The sequence below is a fragment of the Sipha flava genome, unplaced genomic scaffold, assembly GCF_003268045.1.
Source record: "Sipha flava isolate LNK unplaced genomic scaffold, YSA_version1 124_pilon_pilon, whole genome shotgun sequence".
NCBI lineage: Eukaryota > Metazoa > Arthropoda > Insecta > Hemiptera > Aphididae > Sipha > Sipha flava.
The window spans coordinates 218,813-241,570 of record NW_020271750.1 but is presented as its reverse complement, the minus strand read 5'-3'; the positions used below and the strand labels follow the sequence as shown (position 1 = coordinate 241,570).

General features: G+C 32.0%; 1 protein-coding gene, 1 long non-coding RNA gene and 2 other non-coding genes across 4 annotated transcripts; 1 reads left to right on the top strand and 3 right to left on the bottom strand.

Moving 5' to 3' along the window:
* Positions 1-7,180: 7,180 nt before the first annotated feature.
* LOC112694185 lies at positions 7,181-8,179 on the bottom strand. Its single transcript, XR_003149543.1, has 4 exons — positions 8,084-8,179; positions 7,885-7,986; positions 7,687-7,811; positions 7,181-7,435 (listed from the first exon to the last, which is right to left on the bottom strand). It is a non-coding gene; the product is annotated as an uncharacterized LOC112694185 (long non-coding RNA).
* Positions 8,180-8,507: 328 nt separating this feature from the next.
* On the bottom strand, positions 8,508-13,379 carry LOC112694184 (E3 ubiquitin-protein ligase MARCH8-like). The gene is made up of 7 exons (XM_025569578.1): positions 13,232-13,379; positions 12,936-12,977; positions 12,023-12,092; positions 10,337-10,399; positions 9,899-10,079; positions 9,611-9,690; positions 8,508-9,336 (listed from the first exon to the last, which is right to left on the bottom strand). The coding sequence occupies exons 4-7, from the start codon at positions 10,386-10,388 to the stop codon at positions 9,332-9,334; spliced, it is 318 nt and encodes a 105-aa protein (XP_025425363.1). The 5' UTR covers positions 10,389-10,399; positions 12,023-12,092; positions 12,936-12,977; positions 13,232-13,379; the 3' UTR covers positions 8,508-9,331.
* Trnaa-cgc lies at positions 12,501-12,572 on the bottom strand. Its single transcript has one exon. It is a non-coding gene; the product is annotated as a tRNA-Ala (tRNA).
* Trnaa-cgc lies at positions 13,234-13,305 on the top strand. Its single transcript has one exon. It is a non-coding gene; the product is annotated as a tRNA-Ala (tRNA).
* Positions 13,380-22,758: the final 9,379 nt, after the last annotated feature.

The window sequence follows — 22,758 nt, the reverse complement described above, 5'->3', positions numbered from 1 at the left end:
CTGCTCCTTTGTGTACCGTTACTGACCATTACTTTATATTCTCCTTTCCGCCTCCTCATCAGCATCTGTTTGTTTCGACGCTCGAAAATGATCTATATCACCATTGATTATTATAGTATTACCTGTTAAAATTATAAACTGAAATTATTGACTTAAACAATACGCATCCGGCAGACCATTGTCTTTATATTTTTAATTTGTAATTTGTAATATCGTCATTTTTAAATACACAAATCTGATTACTTAATGGCAGATAACCTTTTCTGAAACCTCCTCGTGCCAAAAAAATACAAATGATGTAGTGTGTAAAATAACCTATAGTTAGTCACGTCTTAAATTTTAATAACCCTGAATAAAATGCTATGAGATAAAACAATACGCTTATTCTTGTATTTATAAAATGTATGAAATAAACTTGTAAAATCACTGGGTACGACGAAGATAATTAAATTGAATGCATTGTATTCAAAATATAAGTAGTTTATTGGTCATATCATATATTTCAAAATACATTTCTAGATTAGGTCAGTATACAGTATCAATACAAAACTATCATAATAAAAAAATTAAAAATATACACAGAAACATTCAGAAACTTTTTATTCTTTTTAAACCCTTCAAAATTGCCTATACAAAACCCCTTTATAGTCAGAATTTCTTGTGAATTTCTATGTCTTTCTCCGATATAAATAAGCAAAATACTGAATAATTCATAACAAGGGCATTTTATAAATTGATATATTTTAATATTTCTATTTTCTGTATTTTTATATTTATTTTGTCACGCAAAATGTTTGTGTTTAGAAATAGTGGATTTAACAATATGATCGTTGGCCGATTATATATCATATGTATCAAATTATAAAATAAAGTTGAATAATGTTTCTCAAAAATAATTTAGTTTCTTATCCTGCGTAAATGTGGGCTAAAAGTTTCTTGGATAACAGCAGCTGTTCCGTATACCTCCAATCGAAGCCATAGCCAGCAATAGATTTAAAGAGGGGGGGGGGGGGGTTAAGAGTATAGTATAAATATGGGTTTTTACTGGCATACTTTAAACATTCAAATTAAATAGGTATTTAAAATCGTTCAAATTTATTGTTGGAAAACATTTTGTGAACTCTAAAGCCCTTGGCTACGGCTTCAACTATAATATTTGCGAAAACGCACGTAAAGACTGCAGTGTTGTTTCGTAAAAATGCAACTGCATCGACGACAATACCGATCGACTGAAAATCAGCGAGGGTACGTTATACAGCTGATCCGGCGCGGAGTACAAATTTTACCAGGTATTTATTTTTTTTTAAGCCGAATCGGACTGAAAATAATGCGTTTGATCTGAGGACTGGACCGAACTACTCCTAAAAAATATCGAACCGGACCAAACCGACGATTCAATAATTTTTGTATGTTAAGATCGGACCATGCACTACTATGCACGTACGAGTGCGTTCGCCGCGTTATCGATATGTTCGCGTCGCTAGAGACCAGGCGCGCACGTCGAACGGGGTTTTCAATTATTCTTTCACGGCACGAATGCGTCGCCGTATCCGCTGTACCTATACGTATACCACTAGCGGTTTCTGAGCGGAAAAAAATCACTCGTGTGTAATAATAACAACGATATGCCATATGCGAACACGCGTCACCGCTAAAAGCGCCGCCGCCGGGCTGAGTCGAACTCGATCAGATAAGAAAAATAATCTATTGTAACGATTTTTATAATCGCTTCAGTTTTTTTATCTTCTCCTTCCGCCTTCGACTCTCTCCGCCGTCACCGGTTGTTGTTATTGCCTGGGCCACGTACGATTTTCGTCGAGTGAGACCGTTTAGTTGTAAGACACGGTACGAAAATGTAATGGAAAAACGTGCGCTCGTCCGTGGTACGAAACGCGTCGTTATCGCCGGTCGACGATCGACAATTAACGATCCGTCGAAAGCGGCGAACGTAATAATAATAATATATTAATTCTGTTATTGTTATTATTTTTTTGTTTTTTTGTTTTAATTTTATTTTTTTGTCGATCGCCGACGAAGAAGAGAAAACAATATTGCGGGACCGTCCTGAGCACAGGTATTCCTTTTCGGCGAGCCGACTTCAAGTGAAATTCTACACGAGCGCACGGACTAACCGTGCCGTAACGAACGTAACCGAACGTACGAACAACAAATGCAAAAATAATAATGATTAGAGCGGATTATTTATCGCCAAAGTGTATGTATATCACGATTAATAGTTATACGCCCAACAAACGGCAAATAAGACTCGATCATTGTGTACCGAACATTTTTTTCAATGCCGTACTATTATATTTTCGGGCGACGCGATGTGTACACTTTAACGATCGGATTGATACTATATATTTACGCTTTTCAATGACCAGCATACATCTTAATTCACTTGAAACCCCTATATATTCTCTTATTAAAATCTCTATTAAAAAACACTATATAATGAACTCTGTATCATTATATAGAGAATATAATTTATTACATTTAATCCAATTACATGCGCAAAATGTATTATCATATATGTTTTTTCATGATATTCAAAAATGTTAATATAAATATAACCATTGTACAAGAGTGAAACAAACTACTATATATTCAATTCCTATGTATAAAACAGAATTTGGAAAAAGAAACCCAATTAATGTAGTAATTAAGAAGGCAATATAATTAAATATAAGTGTGAGTCTGAATACAATCTTAAAAATATTAAATTACTATTTCAGTTGAATTTATTATAGATGTATTCCAGTCGAATTGTTACATTTACTCTGTTAATTCTTAATGATTTAAGATTTATAATCACTGAATTAACTAGTTATGATCTACTTAATTTTTAATACTATAATTATTTACATATTTTTATTTAATAAAAACATATGGTTATTATAAGAACCATACCATTATCTCCATAACAAGCTTAGCTTACGAAGACAATAATTTATATATTAATGTTGTATTTGAATAAGTATAAATATTTGTATTAATTTGTATATATATATATATATATATACCATTCAAATTTTAAAATGAAAATAAATAAATAATAACAATACTGTGTAGAAAGATTCTATTTTTTTTTTTTTTTTTTTACTAACCGTAAAAGAGGTGAGGAATACTTTCAAACCTTAAATAAAATAAATGTAATAAATATAACTTCAGTATTTTTGTGAATCACTGTTGTATTGTGTGTCGTGTTCTTTGTTTGTTCTCGAAGATACGAATCGACTTATATTGGTGAAAAACTTTAAAAGTCGATACGACTTTTACGTGTATATATTATTACATACGACGTACACGCGCGTGTGGTGAGGGTAAGGGAGACGTGTAACAATCTCGGCAATATTCATCCTCCAGACCCGCCCTTCCATCAAAGCTGCACACAAATGTTCCCTTCGCCTCGTTCTTTATTCGGCAAAAAAAAAAAAACGAATTTACCATGAAGGTAACACTTTCGCATCGCGCTGTGAATTCCGCTGACGGATGTGTTGCGCGCGCGCACGCGTGTGTGCGTGCGTGTATGTCTATGTGCGTGTGTGTATAAAGGAGCAAAAAGCTCGTGTTTGTACTTTGCTGATAACGACGTTTGTGTCCCCTCTGCGGGTTACCGTGTACGACTTTATAACTGTGTATACAGATATACCATAGTACTGTTGCTTGCATACTGTACCACTACTACTTGTGTCGAATCGATTTCGCATTGTAGACAAGAGAAGGGGAGAAAAAGAAACTGTAGTCCTTCGGCTTAACCCTGCGGTATATATATATATATATATATAGGTACACAAATAAAACACTAAAATACTATACTCGTATATCACTCGTATGGTTGTATACTTTTTGCCAAAAACAATGCGGTGAATACCGAAAATACACAAATAATTGATATAGAATTATTATGAATAGTACATACTGTAAAAAAAAAAAACCATACGGGTAAATACGAAAAGAAGCTATTACTAAATCGTTTTTATTTAGTTAAAATGTTTGATATTGCATAAACTAAATGCGTCGAGATAGTACAGTATGTCAACAAAACTTTCCAATAACATCTTATTCGCACTTGTTGGACAATTTTGGACATTCTTCGTAAAAATTAAAAACTCTGTATAAAGAAAACCAAAATTTAATGTTGGAATAGATAATTTTGACTTTTCGGTATCAAACACATTTAAAACACATAAGAACTTTTGAAAGTGTCCAACAACCTTGTCAGCAAAAATATTGCTTCCCAATACCCAGGGTTTATAGTGGCAAAAATGGGCAGAGGGGAATCCATATATCATTCTCAGCGTTCCATATAGTTCCATACAATAACTAGGTAATTAATTATAAATAGGTAAATATGTTTTAAGGTGTTGATAGTAAACAATGTTTTTCACAAATTATTCATGTGTTGTAAAAATGTATAAACTTGTAAATTGCTTACTTATTGTTTCGAACAACATATTGTAAATATACATTAATAAAATAAAAATTAAATTAAAAAAATAGTTATATATAAATAAATATTACTATATAATTTACTATTTATGTTTAATATATGTTAGTTTTGTTTGCCGAAGACTGTTAACCCCATAGTGACATCAACTAAGTTGTAAAGCCAATTTTTAAATTGTTTTATTGCATATGATTATTTTTAATAAAATATATATACAACAATCATATAAGTACTGTGAGAGATAAGGGGACTGAGTCTCCTCGCTCCTCCCACTTCAAGCCCTGCTAATAGCTTTTTTCATTATCGAGGAGCTTTTTCTAAACTTCCAGTAGTTTTATATAATACAGTATATATATATATATATATACAGTAGTATATTTTTATGATTATCGCATTTTTTTTATATAAAAGGGTTACTCAATCAAGTTCGTCTGACAAGTATCTGAAATTAGTTGTTTTTCTAAATTCGAAAATTGATAATTCTCTCACGATCTAAATTCCATAAAGTTAAAACTTACTGAATGAGTCAAACGGCATTTTAATGTAGCCTGATGGCGTACGAGGTGGCGGATATCGTGGTCGAAATCGCTAAAGCATGTCGCCACTGTCGACAACATAAGTCCTGGGGTCACACGCACTGGTCGTGAAATCCGCGAAGAATCACTGCACCACCGTCTCCGCACACCTAACACGCATATTATGATATCATAATACACGTACGCGTATGCATATATATGCATATGCGTACGTGTATTATAATGGTCGCCATTCAATCTTGCCGAGAATAGGTGTCTGCAGTCAACTCAACGGGAGTCGTGACCGGTCCAGCCTTCTAGCACCGTACTCGCAGATATTACTTATCTTCCGTTTCCAACATCACGTCTCTGCGCAGCATCCCCAGGCCTGCAAGTGTACATCTATAACTCCGTATTTGTATACGTGTTCCGACGAGGCGTCCAACGCCACTGCGACTGCAATAGTTGCACCGAAAAAGCGTGAACGAATACGCATAGGATACATTATGCCGTACCCACTCGTAATTATACACAGTGGAATGGTGAAGGGGGTAATCGAGCCTCTCGGTTTTTTTTTAATGGGTGTTGAGCAGGTGTATAATGATTGAGAGTCACAATTATGAATATAGTAGAAAACATACAAAAATAAATATTTCAATAATGATATAAGCGGAAGCTGTACTGTCCAGTAACCCACTAGCTGCAGTAACAACAGGTCAACAAATACGTGCTAAGAACGAGTTTTGGCACGATACTTATCGTTGTGGTCTAATGGGTTGTTAGTTGTTGGGTACTAGGTGCATCGCTTCGATTTTCGGTCTCCCGTAGGTGATAGATTAGGTATCGAAAAGTGTACTTTTATTTTTTTTTTAAAGCCTCTGAAAGCATTCGAGTTCGCCACCGTGCGTGTACCACGCGTACACAAACGCAGTGGCGGCGTTAGCGATCCTCGTACCCGATGGACACGAAGGTCCTGGGTAAAAATAAGTATAGTACGCCAGAGGAATTTCTTGCTTTCGAGATCTCGAGCGGCTCACGGACTGCGTGGCCCACGCGGACGCAAACTCTTTCCGGACACGTCGGAAGACCGCCCCCGTGAAGGGGATGAGTGGTCCGCTGTGCCCAATTACCATAGGAATGCGCTTCAAAACAGAAGCGAACACTCGCATTAAGGGTATACGCATGCGTTGCGTTCACGCGTGCAGATGGATCGCACTCATTAGCGTGTGCCGCGCGACAAAACTCACGGCGGCTGTGCGATAAATCAGTATTGTAATTAAGCGGTGGCCGGGACGAATTCAACCGCGGTATCAGGATAGATATTATCCGGTCGTACAGCTCCGGTGCGTCATGTAACCGAATCCCGCGAGATTGCGTGTTTGCGAACGATTCGGCTAGTTAGGCTCTCCTAACTAGTTTAGAGTTTCAAGTTCAACAATCGTCTCCTTACGCGTGAGAAGAGGTCGAGTGATACTTTTCGTGCAATTTTTTTACACGTGTGCCTTGGTACCCAATATATTATTTTATTTTATTTTGCTAGCGCCATGGGCACTGTATGACCAGTTGGTCACACTGCGCCACTGGCCCATGTACTTGTTGTTGAGTGTGATCTCTCACGGATGAACACACACTCCGGTTCGTGATTCGCGCCATGCATCATGTTTATAATTATTTTAAAACCGTTAGTGCATCGCTGTCTCGTAGAGTTTTTATGAACAAATCTATTCCATATGATGTCCACGTTTTCTTTAATAAATGCTTTATATTATATTTATAAGCGTTTTTTTTTATAACTTTCTTAATATATAAAATAATCAAGCTATTCGCTTGATTCAGGAGTGAATGTTAAATTACTCAAGCTAACGGTGGTAAAATTTATTTTTTCTAAAAGTCGGTATATAAACTGCGGCAAGAAAAAATTTAACATTGTACAATCTGCGACAAAACTGATAAGATCAAGCAGGTCGATCGACCTGCAAGCCAGGCTTAAAAAAAAGTAGGCACCACATAGTGGTCGGAAATGCAATTTTAGACGTACAAAATTATTTTATTTACAATATGTTTTCCTTATGTTATTTAATTTATATTTAAATAATTATTAAGCTAAATATGTGTTCAAAATTTACTAAAATGAAAGGAATTTAACTTTTAACTATTACAACTATAATAAATAATGTATTTTTTCTTATTATAATAATACATTAATTTATTCGGAATCACTGTCTTCGTCACTGTTATTGTGGGATTAATTATTTTAGTTAACGTCGATTATTAGTAGAGTTCTCATATCTTCACCTAGCGGTTTCACATTGATTTTCGAATTTTTTTTTGAGCTAGAAATGTAAGGATCCGAAGACAAGTATCATATGGGCTAAATCCTCATTTTGTGAGACTGTTTTGCGTGTATTATTTTTTCTAATATTTCTGAAATCTTTATTTCGGGCCTCTTGCGCCTTATCCGACAACTGGCCTATAAAATAAACATGTTTGTTGTTTCTTTGTTTTGTTATGTTATGTAATCATCCTTCAAATTCCGAATATTGTGAAAACTGACTTATAGGTAATAACTTATTACTAATAAGACAGAACGTCTATACCATGGATTAAAATTTTATAAACCGAGGCAGGCATATAATACCACGGGTACAATGATACAAAAAGTTACGCAGTTTGCAAAGTATAGGCATCAAACTTCTCTAAATTAATGTCATAACCACTTACCATTGTCTTAAAAATCATCCTAAATCATTGTATGAGATGTAAATCTAAATTTGTTATATCAGCACATATTTCCGCGTTTTTTAAAAATCTACGAGAAGTATTACCGTCATTAGTTATTCCTTTGCCTATATTATGAAAAACAAAATTTAATATTAAAAATTATAATCTAAAATTGAATGTACTTATAATAAATAATACCTTGTAAAACTACATCTACAAGGAGACCAGTTTCTGTTCTGAATCGATCTTGTATATATTTTTTCTTTTTGCATAAATAATTTTATATTCAGCAGACCGAACCTGTTCACAAATAACACATTTGGAAGTCATAAAACGCATGTTTTTCATTAATACTAAATAGTCATTGCTCATTATAGTCATTAGTCATTATACAAACCTGCCATTTTTTAAAAAGTTCTGTATGAAATGTGTAATAGACATTCGAAAAATCGTATATTAGATTATATTGCACGAAGTGTTGACAGTCCAAAGTTGTAATACTTTCATATCTTTTGGAGAACACTTACAGATATTTTTAAGCATTTTGACTTGATGAACCAGCGACTGAATTTCAAACCTAAAATATGTTTAAAAATCGTTTGTTAATTTTCGTGGGTTGTAATACTGTGTCTATAATTCTAGACTTAACTAAAATAAATAATAATAATAATTGTTTTGTTTATAGTTTTTTTTTTTTTTTTTGATTGTTATAAAACACACGTCAGTTAGTATAAGTTACTATAAAATAAAAAACTAATTTAATTTAAAATTAATGTAAAATATAAATATAAAAATAAATTTAAATAGTTACTGGTAAAAATTTAAAAGATACAGATTTTAAAAACTCAAACCTGCAAATTTGTTTACTACTGTATTTTTTATAATACGGACTCAATTCAAAGACATTAAGATAATACCCGGGACTTAATTCAAACACACTATGAAAATATCCGGGACTCAATTCAAACACATAAAAGTAGCATGGACTCAATTCCTAATCCGGGACCCAACTAGTACACTACCTACGATTAGCCCCTAGTACTCGGGACCCAACTCAGATGCTTCGGTTCGGCGAACGTGTGTTTGGGTCGCGATACGAACGGAGAGAGCGGGTGACCGCCGTCCTGACGTGGCGGTCGTTCGCGCCGTCGACAAACATGGTGACCAACCGCCTAACAATGTTACCACCTCCGAGCGGGAATTATATGGTGATGTTTCACCACATTATTATAGATTACAGCATTTATAGTACCTAGTAAGTACTACCTATTTATATTATCAATAATAATAATAATGTAGGTAAAATTAATTAGTAGATGTTGGAGAAGTGGATAATTAAAATAAAACCTAATAAACAGGGCACGGGGCACAGTATATTCTATTTAAAATATGTTTATTTTTTAGTAAATATCGACGTGAACTACTTATTTACATTATATGTATGAATACTTACGTGCATGATTTTATGGTTAGTTAAAAAAAAAAAAAAAATAAAAATATCGAACGCTGATAGAACAGTCATTGAATCACTAAGTCCTCGATAATTAGTTCCCAATCATTTTCATAAAATATAATGAAATCATTTATAGAAATACACATTCTTCGCAACTGTTCATGTATAAATATTGGATAATCAACGAAAACCTCAAACTATAAATTTCAGTTAGTTAAAATTGTATTTATACAACAAAAAATTAAAAATACTAATTAAAAATATAATATAATATAATTAAAAATATTAAAATATTTTATTCTTGGTGATCAATTTAAACTCTGTGAACATATTAAATTATGATCGAAGCCCAATTTAATAGTTTCAATAATCATAATACGTTTTTATTTGAAGGTATCCTTTTACTTAAATATTTTGATATACAAGCTGCAATTATAGGCCAATTGTATTTTAAAATTGTATACAACAAACCCCATTTATTAGTCCATATTCTTTCGATAGAGTCGTCATTACCAAAATACCAAGTTCTAATTGATTTCCATAGTGAATTTCTGTGAACATTTTTATAAATGCAGGTATAAAATAATAAATTAGTACATAATAGTGAATAAATTATTTTATATGAAAAAAAAAATTATAAATAATACATCAAGAGCACTTGAATTAAAATCTTGTACGAGTGAATTTTGATTGTTTATTCATCCAAAATTAATGACATTTAACCACGTCAGTAAATCTCTAGATAAAAATTGTCATTACCTTTTTTTTGTGAATTTGTAAGGATAACCACAAGTTGGACACTTCACTTTCTTTGTCACTTGAATATACTTTTTCACACATTTTTTATGTATTTTGTACATTGATCCTCGACAATAACAAGGTGAAACAAATCCATTTGAATCGTCCGTATAAGGTTCAAGGCATATTACACAAGAGTATTCTATTAAAAAAAAAAATGTACTCAATGTAATGGCAACATAATATTTTATTTGTTTTGTCTTATACAACATCTTTCATTTAAATGGATAAAAAAACACTACTTTTAAAATAAATTCTTTTATTTTAATAACATGACTTTTTAAAAACTCATCTATACAAGTATGTGAATGTGTTATCAACACATTCTCACTAATACAGTGTTACACTTTGTGATGACATTAATATATAACATTATTCAATGCGAAAATTGTAATTTACCTGACATATTAGTTTCTTCGAATACAGTATTGATAGTATTGTTATGGTCCATTTTGTATTTTTCTGTGAAAAATATTTAAACTCGTTAATCTACGTATTGTTTGTGTTGTTGTAAATAAAATATATAAAAACTTATATTTTTTCCCTAGATAATTGAGGTTGTTAAAAAAAAATTTTAAATGCTTAAAAAAATGTTGTGAAATAATTGAATATCAATTATTGTTTATACTCTCGTAATTTGTTTGGTTATAGCTAGGCAACCACGGTATACTTCTTATACTTATTATTTTGGTTTAGATTATTTTTAATCTAATGTGTGAAAAGTTACTGTTATGTATGGCCAGCTGTGGTTACGATTTTTTCAACTGATAAGTATAAATTCGGGTCGAAATGGAAAAGATAATCAATAATGAATCAAATAATTTATCAATGATTTTTTTAAATACTGACAAAGTACAAAATGAAGAAGATAGTTAAAAAAAAAAAAATGTAAATTTAGAATAATATAAAACACTTTTCACACACTATTATGCCCTGATGTTTGTTTCTCCTATTTGCTAATATCATGTTATTCCCATTTTGATAATAAAAAACATATTCTATGGAATCGGGTAGTTAAGGACCAAAGTTTATAAATTTATATAATCTATAAACCTTGGGTAATGGTGTCGTGAGGAGAGTACATAGATATACTTAGTAATAATGAGTTAAAAGTAAAATGTTTTGAGAAGTTTTATTGTATTTTTTTTTTTTTTTTTTTTGATGTGTTAACGATAGATGCACAAATATTTTATAAAATAATAAATATAGAAAAAGCAAAGTAATAAAAATAATTCTGATTTTTAATTGTTAATCATAATTTAAAAAAAATAATAATAATAAATTGGCATTAAAAATGTTTCTTGAATAAAAAAAAAATTCTCTGGAATAATGTTCAATAAGCATTGTGTTATTTTCCTAGAAAAGTATTTATAGAAAATCATCGTATTATCAATAAGAGCTGTTCCTATTTGATAGTTGTATAATATTTTTTTTTTTAGATAAAGCTAGCTGTAGTTATAATTTATAAATATATATATTAATTAACCGATAGGGGAAAACATTGTTTTTTATGTCAAATGGAAGTTTGAAAAATACGATACAAAAATATCAAGAAAGTTCTCTCAATATGAATGTATTTTATTTTTATATTTTTTGAATTTTCATACTGAATCTTCAAAAATTATAAAATATGCTCTAAAAAATTGTAAAATCAAGAAATATGCTCTAAAATCTAAAAATCACTAAATATGCAAAAATATACACTATAAACTTTTGTTATATTTTTCGTAGTGTCTTGGAATGAATTTCTAGCTCACTTAGCAATAAATCCAATGATGCAAGAAAAACATGCAAATGCAATAACTTCCTAGCCCTAATTATAACCAAGTCAATGTGCAAAAAATATAGTTGATACTTCAGATATATTTTTATTTTTTGTGCACTAAACTGGTCAAGCCAACAATACAAAATGTAATACACATTATGTTCAAAAGAACTCGCTTGTTCGCTATAACGACATAACACAAAAAACGTGATTTTATACAAAACGAATTTGAAAATTTAATTTACATTAAATCACGTGGCTAATTAATGATAACGCAAAATCCGTACAATATTTAAATAAATGTTGGACGGTTTATTAACTTTTGTAAACGTTTTTCACAGGACATTACTTCTATCTTAATCCGTTTCCTCGTGGACTCCATTTTTTACCCTAAATAATATCAATAATTATATAAATAATATAATAATATATATATAATATATAATAATATAATATAATAATATAATAAATATAATAATATAATTACAATTACATTAACAATTAATTGTTAATTTGTGTTCTAAAATCTTTACAGCATTTTACTGTTCTCAAAGTTCTGCTCTAATAAAATTCAAATTCTAAAAATCATATTTATTTCTTTATAATAATACTTTTTGAACAATATTCCAAATATATGTTTTATTCATTCGAGTGCTTGATTTTAAAAGATATATATTGGAAATGTTCATGGAATTACGATTGACCAATAATTATTTTCTTACGTGACACAATTATATAAAATAATGAAAACATATGAAATCAAAAAATATCGATGATAAAAATTAGCAAAAATTTTTTTGGAGGTGCTGGGATTTGAACCCAGGACTTTCAGCATGCGAAGCAGACACTCTACCACTGAGTTACACCCCCAGATGATAAATTTGATACATTTCAACTTATTTAAGTTAAATATTTATTATTGGTTTACAATTTTATTAATTTTAAACTATTTAATTATAATTATTATAATAAACTAATAAATATTTTACATATTATTTATAATTGTATACAAACGAATAATTAACTTATAAGTGGGAAAATCAAATAATATTATAATATATTTTATATTAAGTTGCAAAAGTGGTAGTACCTAACACAAAATTGCAGTTCAAAACGATCAAGTTTGACTTTTATTAGTAGTAAGTAACATTTATTTGGTTTAGTTAGTTATATTAAGTGTGAAAATTATTTTGGTGAAATTTATTATTATATTGGTTTTAGTACTTCGTGTACCTTTTTGAATATGGCTTCTCCATAAGTGAAGTTCCAAGTGATCTGTTAATGTCAATAAAATTTATTAAATTACCTACATAAGTTATATGTCAACACTAAAAACTTATTAAATTACATAAGTTATGTGTCAACACTACAATTCTATAAATCTTAACATGGTTTTATTTTAAAAAGAAAACTAATTATTAAAATTAACTATTCAAAGAAATATTTTTCTGATCACAATAATATCGTTCCCTATATGGTTGTCGATAGGCTAGAGAATATGTACAGTAAAAAATTACAATATTAATTACCTGGGGGTGTAACTCAGTGGTAGAGTGTCTGCTTCGCATGCTGAAAGTCCAGGGTTCAAATCCCTGCACCTCCAGATTTTTTGCAACTTTTTATAAAGTTTATAATATATACATAAATGTGAAAGTTATATCAATAACTAAAGATACATTTCTATCAAAGTGCATTGCAAAAGTATATCTATCCAAAGAAACATGCTGAGTAATAAATATCATGCGAGTATTTTATTCTATTCACAACGCTAAATACGTTTAGGAAATAGGAAAAGTGATGACGTGTATTCCGAAGTCAATGCTTATCACCAGCTGCCTTCTTTTCTTTCAGTCGATTTATGTCAGTCACTCGGTCTGTTTAATACACCACGTCACCAAACACCAGTTATCAATATAACCGTATATTGTAGCATCAATATCTAGGTCGAAATATACAAATTCAACAACGTTCTTTTTCTCAAACTAAATGTGTTAAAACTGGTGTTGAATGTCACCGAAGACTCCAAAATATCGTTCTATTTTTTTTTTATCTTAAACTTAATTCTATAACGAATGTTTCCTACCAATAATTAATTCATTTTACCTACTTCAATTCACTTATTTTTTAAATTTAAAAAATATTTGCCTAAGTTTTAACTATTTATATAAAATATATAATATAACTATAATGTTATATTTGTATATAAACTGAAATAGTAAATATATATGGTATTATTTAATGAAATCGTATACTTAAACATTTACATTTACACGTAAATGAATGTTAGTGAATCAAATTGTACAATAGTATCACATACACACACACACACACACACACACACACACACACACACACACACGTATAAATAACAACTTTGTTTATTAATTAGGTTTAAAACAGGGTTTTTTTTAAAAAAAAAATCTTCTAAGTTGAAAAACAAGAGCGAGACCTACGTCTCTTTATCACAATAAACAAATTTATTCGTTCCTACAATCCTATCCATGAAAAAATGCGTTCGTACTTTGTATGAAAAGCAAAACAATATCATAGTAATCTTAAGCTGCTTTTGTTCAGTAAATGTTTAGTTAAAAAAAATGCCGTTTGTTACGACTACACCGACAAATACATATTGAACAATCCAAATCGACCGAAAATCTTAAAAATATTATCGTTGTAGAATACCACTTTTGGGTGAACACATAAATATTTTTATATAAACGGTAAAAAAAAAAGTAAAAAAACTTATAAAGATTTATCCTAAGGGGTAGAAACTCCGGCGACGACTGGTTTTTGACGATATCTATATATTAGTAATGGGTCGAACCCTGATTTTTTAAATCGAACCGAACTGAACCGAACCTATTATGATTTTGAGTCGAACTCAACTCGAACTCAATACTTTTTATCATGTACATTGTATCTACCTACAAATTAAATTTAACCATAATTATTAACACAGAAAAAAACAGAATGGATACTGATAACAAATTACATGGGCGGCATAGGACAATAATGAAGTCAGTCAGCCATTTTATTTGAGGTACAATAGGAAGTTAGTAACATTTTATTCCATCATGAAACGGTAGTAATATTCTTTATAAGCTACTGCGCATTTTCAAATGTTACTAATAGTAGTATTATTTTTCAAGGTATTAGGTGCAATAAGAGTTTGAGATTTGGGGGACTTATAAGTCTTATACTATGGTATGACCATGGGTCAATCCCCAACCTCCCATCATTACTAAAAAAATATAAATTGTGTTTTTGTAAATGTATTACAATTGTATTTGTAAATTTACTACAACAATGATTTGCATTTTATAGTATTATATCGATATAAACGTTTTTAATATACTTAATAAATTTATATAAATACCTGTATAATACTATTGAATCATCGATGAATCTATTTTATACATTTTTTTTTAAACACTTCCCATTCTGAAATCCTGCACATAGGCCTGTATTATGGTAGACATACTATCTAAAAAATGATCCACAAGTAAAAACGTCTTGGTACCCAGTGAGTCACCATGTTTCACACTGTTTGGTAGATCACATATTGAACAATTACCATAATTGAAATTACAATAATAAGGAATATCAGTTATCACTGATTATAATTTGATAACAAAAGTACCTCAATTAAAATGGCCGCTGATTTCGTTGCCGCCGTGTTGTGTCCACCCTCTGCTTAATTACTATTGTATTTTAAGTTTTCGTATTACCTATTCTACATTTTAACTTTTAAGTCTAAGTAATTGTATTATTTACAATACATTTAAATTTTAGATAATTTCTTCTTATTATTATTTTTCAAAACCAGTTATTGTGCTCTCTCATGTTGTCTTGTAACTTATAAAATATTCATTGAGTATTGAGTATTGAGTATGACAATATAATCAGTACATTTTAATAATATATATAAAAATAATAATAATAACTATAATTCACAAATATAGAATAATTAGTAGAATGTAAGACGTAAGTTTAAACATGTTTCTATTAACAGCAGTCGCGGTATCGGAATATTACCATGGATTTCCCAAAATAGATTTTAATCTCTACAATAAATATGATAAAAACAAAAATAGCTAAATTATAAATGTAGATACACTGCCTCTATTGGCGATAAATAACTTATTAATGTTTTGGTCGGCGGAAAGTGAATGTGTAACATGCCACTGGAAAAATAACATTATTATTATAATAATAGCATTATTATTATAAATAATGCATAACGTGATTATCACTTTCTATCGCCAACAGTCTAATTATTTCTAAATAATCATCAATATTTATTTTTCAAAAAAAACTTTTGAAGAATTGTACAAATATTTGATTTTCGAACTATCGTGACCAGAAAGTCTGGTTCGACAAATATTTTCAAGTTCGATTTTCGAACAGTAAAAGATGCTTGATAGTTCGGTTCGATTTTTTTTCATGCCGAGTTCGAATTTCGAACAATTCGACCCATCACTACTATATATATATATATAAATTATGTGTTTATTTTTAAGATTATAAGGATTATATTTATTCTTGTGGGAACGAAATTAATTCGAATGGCCACGCGCAAATCTCGGGTTATCTGCATGAACGCTGGAGGGTAGGAGAAACGTAAAAAAATGCCATCGTCCGAAGTCGTCGAACCGTTTCACGATGATACTTAATTGACTTGTATAATACACCTACCCTCTGCAACGATTAATGTGTTAGCGGTGCATCAGTTTCCCCGCTTGCCATACATATATTTTAACTCGTACTACACAATATATTTATACTTTATATATAAGACCGTATGCGGTCACCCTTTCACCGTGCCAGCAACTGTTTGGATTTCACACGGTCCCGTGATTCTCGTAAAACCACGTCAAAATTGATTTTTTTTTTCAATTATGATATTATTCACGTAATAAAAACATATTCTGATGTCACGTGACCCTGCTTAGACGTATTTGTAAATATATTATTACTATGATCAGTACGTACAAGTTACACACAAGTTTACATTATCGATGTATCAAACACGGTAACGGAACTTCAAAATCGAGGCTCGCGAAAAGTGTTCGATTTGCAGCTGGCCAATTGCATAGCGATCTGAAACGACGTACGAGTCCTGTAAATCAAACGTCCAGTTATCGTCGTAATTGCAAATAATCTCACGGAGCAAGGAAGGCGGATGATAGTGCAAGTTTTTATAGATCACGTAATATAAAGCAAGTCCTGTAAAAAATAAATCAAATCTCTGTACAGCGCGCGAACAGGATGAGACATACTCGGGAAAAAAGTTTTTTAATAACATTTCTGTAAATTCTGAACAGAAATTTTATTAATGATTTTTTTTTTTTTTTTAATTTTCATTAAACTTCTAATTCTATTTTATACTATAGAGAGTTTTAATAAACCTCAAAAATATAATTTAATATCCATTATGATTGTTGATATAATTATAATATCTTGTAGTACCAAACATAACAATTACTAATTTAAATTTATCAATTTAATATTCGAAATGTTCATGAGTTGAGTGTCTTCATAGTTAAGCTATTTATTTTTTTCCAATACAACCAACCTATCTAATATTATGGTTAAAACAAGATTTTTTTTTTGCTAACAATTCGTTAAAAAAAAAAACAAGGCTTTATGTGACTACAATTTATCGATTAATTTTATTCATAAAAATTGTCGTATAATCGAGATTATATATACGAGAAATATATTCACTTTACGAAATAGCTAAAAACTTTAAATAGTTTAAGACTTTAGTAAATTAAAGATCAATGGGGAATCACAAATTCTAAATAGTGCACCGTCCCCACGATCAAATATTTACTGTACACCCTTATTGAATACGTTTCCGAAAACAATTTGAAAACGTTTTGACGCGTTATCATTTATAATATATAACTGCGATGAATGAACCGGGGATGGTTAGCTTGTTCCAGTATGACGTAACTATCATGGGACAAGTAAAGCAATGCCCGGGGGTCTCGGTATCCTTGGACAATTCTAAGATTACACTTCTTTAATTCTAATTATGATCAGTATTAGAGTAAAACAATAATTCACGTAATATGCAATATATTTTTTTTTTAATAATTATTTGAATTTATTTCATACTTCGTATGTTTATTAATTATTTTCGTTAATCATTTTATAGGATGCATTCATATTCGAAAGACCAATACGCGACGCGTGTATTCAAAATGTTCATACAAAGATAATATTTGGCGGCCTAATTTATTTACCGGATCCCTTTTCTATCCGTGACTACTCCACTGGTCCATACTTTTCGTGCCTACATTTCGTGACGGCCGAGCGGACGTGAAGGAACATTGCATGCACACGACCGGACGAGGATCAAATAATAAACGATAAGCGCAGGTATACACCGAATCTTTTTCCGACCGGCCGGTTAATTCGGCCACGGTCCCGTATTTATTGTCTTTTCGGGTGGTTTTTATTTACCGCGCGCGTACATAGCCGAGCGGTAGGGTTTTTTTATTTCTTTCGGGATATCTGGCCCGTCGAACGATGCGCTTACGCAACGTACAACACGGCGGGCTTTTTCGGCCGTTTTCAGAGATTTATGTGAACGCGCGCCCGAAGTCGTCTTAGCCGCGGGGTGGATGTTGACCGCACCGCGAGGGCACGAAATCGAATTATCCGGGCGTGTGTCTTGACCCTTTTTCCTGTTTCCGGTGTTCTCGGTCCATTTGTTTTCCGTACGGCACACGCGCGCACCAGAAACGGACGAACGTTTTTAGAAAAACCGCAGCGCCGCCGCACAATGCGTACAGAAATAAGTGTACGCGCACGCATCGTGGTCCCCGGGCGCTTTTAAAATTTTCATTACGACGCATCCGGCGGCGGATGGGAGAACACGAGGCGGTCGCGCGACGCGTACGTGCGATCCGACTTGTTTGTCCTGTACCCGCGCCCACCGTCCGCGTATGATTTACGCCTTACGGATGTGTCTTTCTCTGTTTCTATTTCCCGTACGGACGACACACGCCCACGCACGGAGACGAAAAATAACAATAATACGCGCGCGCCAACACACATACATACACGATGTACGCGCACAAGCGCGCCCTCAGGATAAAATCCCGCCCGGCGCAAGATTAAAATTCTAAGGGCCGAAACAACGTGTACCTGTAAATGGATGAGTACGAAATCAAATACCATAGTAATCGGTACTCGGGAGAATTTACAGGTTTAAGCGATATGCAGTCATGTGTAAACATTGTAAGCCAATAAAAACGTTCAAAATTATACGTTTTTAGACTATCTAAAAATATAATAAATTTTACTAAACTTCATAAACGGATCTCGATAAAATTACGTTATAATTGATATGCGTGGTATTAAATTAACAATAGTTTCGAAACATAAATCCCCAGTAAGGGCAATGGTCCCTTTGGCCCCTCCCCTCACGTCTTACCCGAGAACAATCGATATTTTGCGTTGTGTTTCGTCTCCCCGTGTGTTCTCGAGACGCGTTCGGATGCGTTTGTAATAAGTTGTTTGTAATAAGCGCTCGTGGTTCGTCGTCGACGCTAGTCCGGTTCACTGTTGTTATTATCGTGTCGCGCGCGTTCTCGCGGTGCAGCGGGGTTGCGCCTGTCGCACAGTGGTCCACAAATTATAATTAAAAGTTTCTCTTTAATATAGATGTATTGAATATAATGTAAATAATGCATTGAAAAAAATAAAAATATTTCGTATTATTATTTCGGTTTGTAGAACACGAATAACACTATTTGAAAAATAAATTTTATTTTTATTTTAGTTTTAATGTGGCAAAAAAAAAATAAACAATTTAAGCCCTAAATTTAAATAAAATATCAGATATATTGAAAAATGTCTCATTAAAATAGCTATAACTTGAGTTATAAAAATATTTATAAATTTTCAGTTAAATATCTGAATTCGATAGGATATAGACATAAAATTAAAAAAAAAAAATTCAATTTTTCTCATTTTGAAATCGGGCAATAAAGACCGCCTAATTTTAATTTGTGATCCACTGTGTGCCGTAGGGCGAACCGGGCCTGTTTTATAATATATTTTAAATATATACATATATATATATATATATGTTATAATTTATTTATTTGCATATGATATATTTGACATGAGAAAAGTATAGATAAAATTAGTAAAATAATAAAAAAACTAATATAAAAAATTTCAAAACATCGATGTTTTCTTCGATATATCGAACATATATGTTTATAAACCTCGATGTTTTAAAAACATCTGTTTTTTGCCCACCTCTAATATTTAAGTTTAGTTTAATTTGAGTTGGTCCTGTTTCCAAGCTCCCTAAAAGCTCTTTCAAGCGGTGACACTAAGTGTCATTAACACCATGACACTAAGTTGTGTGACACTGTTCAAAGTTTGATGCCACAGTGTCAAGTGTCGTATTCTGTTCACACCAGTGCCGCAGCATTGCAGCACTCACGCACAATACAGTTATTACACTACTACTATCTAGTTTAATCTAACTCGTTTTTATTTAACTCCAACGTGGTCACAGTCATAAAATTATAATATTAATATAAATACAATAAAAATGGCCAATAATTATGTATTAAACGCAGCTGCAGATGTTTTTGAACAAATACTTATTCTGCTAATTGAAAAAAAAAACAAAAAACGTGAATATTGGGTTAGAAAATGGATAAGTAGAAGGAATACTTTAGGTGCATCAGGAACGTTATTAAAGGAGTTGCATTTTGAAGATCCCAGGTCATTTTGTAACTTTCTTCGGGTTGATTATGTTATGTTCTATGAACTCTTGTAAAAGGTAAGACAATAATTTATTATTAAGTACAAAAAAGTACTTATTTTGTAATTTTGTTTTAGGTTGATTCTATTACACAAAGGCAAAATACAACTATGAGAACAGCTATTATTCCTGCAGAAATAAAATTGCAGTAGTTCTTCGGTACTTAGCATCTGGTGATTCAATATCATCTCTTCAATATTTATATTGAATTACGATAATAATGATAACAATATCGACACTACCTGTGTCACGGTGTCGCATATCAAACATTTTTGATATGTGGCACTAGTGCCGCGATGTCGTGGCACTGAGACACTACATTGTTCACACCAGGCTCTATTGTAAGGTGCAGTAGAACACTAATTATGCATTAGGAACAATAAAATATGCTGTAGAATTAACGAACGTGTGCACTTTATTATTATAAAAGACGATTTGACCGTTCATGAAATATCAATAAAAATAAATAAATTATAAACATGACGAATTGTTTGAATATTAGGTTAGTGAAACCGATGTTGGCTACTTCCACGTCTTTGGATTCACTATCTGCTTCATCAGAATTAATAAAATGAGCGTGGAGAGTGTGGGGCGAAGCCTCCTTGTAACATATATTTTATTTGTGCAGTTGAAAAAAATTCTTATTATAAAGCTTGGTTCACACGGCGACACTGATGCGACACTAAATGTCGGGACACTAAATGTCACGCTGTAGTGTCACTGTGTGAACGAGGGTTAAATCTAACAGAAATGAGTCATTTAATACAATTTCAAAATGCTCGGTATTGACGAATTATTAATTTTAATTTTACTGTTTATTGGACATGGATCATCCACTGCAAAGTCTTCGTTGTCCCTAGTTGGTGGTAATGTTTTCTTGTCAGGCTTTTTCTTTATATTAAATAAACTGAACATTTTTTTTTTTTAAAAAAATAAGAAGAACAAGAAAAGAAAAGCAAAGATATTAAAATTAATTAAAAATGTATGAAATAATATGCTTTATAGTAAAATATAAGACAGACGCGTGTCTGATTAGCAGTAAACGAGCAAACAACAAAGACCGACCAGTCACCAATTTCGTGAAAAATACCCATAAATAAATAATCATTACGTATGTGTTATTTACAAATTATTATCCGTTATCGTTATATTATCATCGGATAACGCGACAATGCATGATCAACGATCCCACAGGGTAAATCCAAAAAATGAATACGTTGATCTATAAATAACAAGTTTGTGATAAAAACAATTAGTTTTATGTAGGTTAGTGCAATTGTCAATACACAATAGACTGCCAATATTTAAAGCTTGATGAATTTTAGGAAAAATTATAAAAACATTTAAAACTAGAATTTATTAATTTTAGATAAAATGAGGGGGCTACAGAAATTTCTATAGGAGCTACTGCCCCCACAGCCCCATGCATACTACGTTCATGATAATAAACAAGAAAAAATTTGTGGTTTTTTATTTTTTTTTCCTATGCCAGCCAATCCGTTGAACTTAGCTAAACGTTCGGGCCGCTACTGCAGGATACTGTAGCCATGGATATAAAACCTAATGGCATATAGCTTTCCGAGCGCGAAACGTTCGTCTGCGGTACGGACCAGAAAACGGGATCCCTCCAGGGTGCAACTAGAGAGGCTTATCCCCCCATAAATATTCCATGTTATACATAGCATACCGCCAACAGCATACTTAACTCACAATAGTGTCACATACGAAAAGACACATTGCAGTAAATCTAACTTGGCTCAGAATCTATAATATATGTATTAACATAGTATATAAGAGTAGAGGTAATCTATAGGTTATTTTAAGTTTTGATAGAAGGCTGTAGCCCCTCCAGATTTTTTGTCCTAGTTGTGCCTATGAATCCCTCACATCCGTATCCCTCCAGCGCGCCGTTCAGGTGTTCAGACACGATCGTCGCTAACGTGGTAACCACCGCGGACACAAGGAGCGAAACGCGCGAACCGTCATCATAGGCGCAACTAGGGGGGCGCAATAGGGTTTTTAGCATCCCTGTTTTTTGTTCAGACTGTTAGCACCCAATATACTAGGTATTTGATTTTGTTAGGGCTATGGGCTATGGGCACTGTATAACCGGTTGGTCACACTGCGCGACTGGCCTATGTTGGTACTTGTTGTTGAGTGTGGTCTCTCCATAGAGTAACATTACTCTATGGGTCTCTCATGGAAGAACACACACTTCGGTTCGTGATTCGCACCATGCACCCAGTGCCGGTTAGGTTA

What these genes read in the sequence shown, in the direction of transcription:
- LOC112694184 (XM_025569578.1), bottom strand. Translation starts at nt 10,388, where the DNA reads ATGGACCATAACAATACTATCAATACTGTATTCGAAGAAACTAATATG. An exon ending in CGAAGAAACTAATATGTCAG is followed by an intron (nt 10,080 to 10,336) that starts GTAAATTACAAT and finishes TTTTTTTAATAG; the next exon opens with AATACTCTTGTGTAATATGC. An exon ending in TACAAATTCACAAAAAAAAG is followed by an intron (nt 9,691 to 9,898) that starts GTAATGACAATT and finishes AAATGTTCACAG; the next exon opens with AAATTCACTATGGAAATCAA.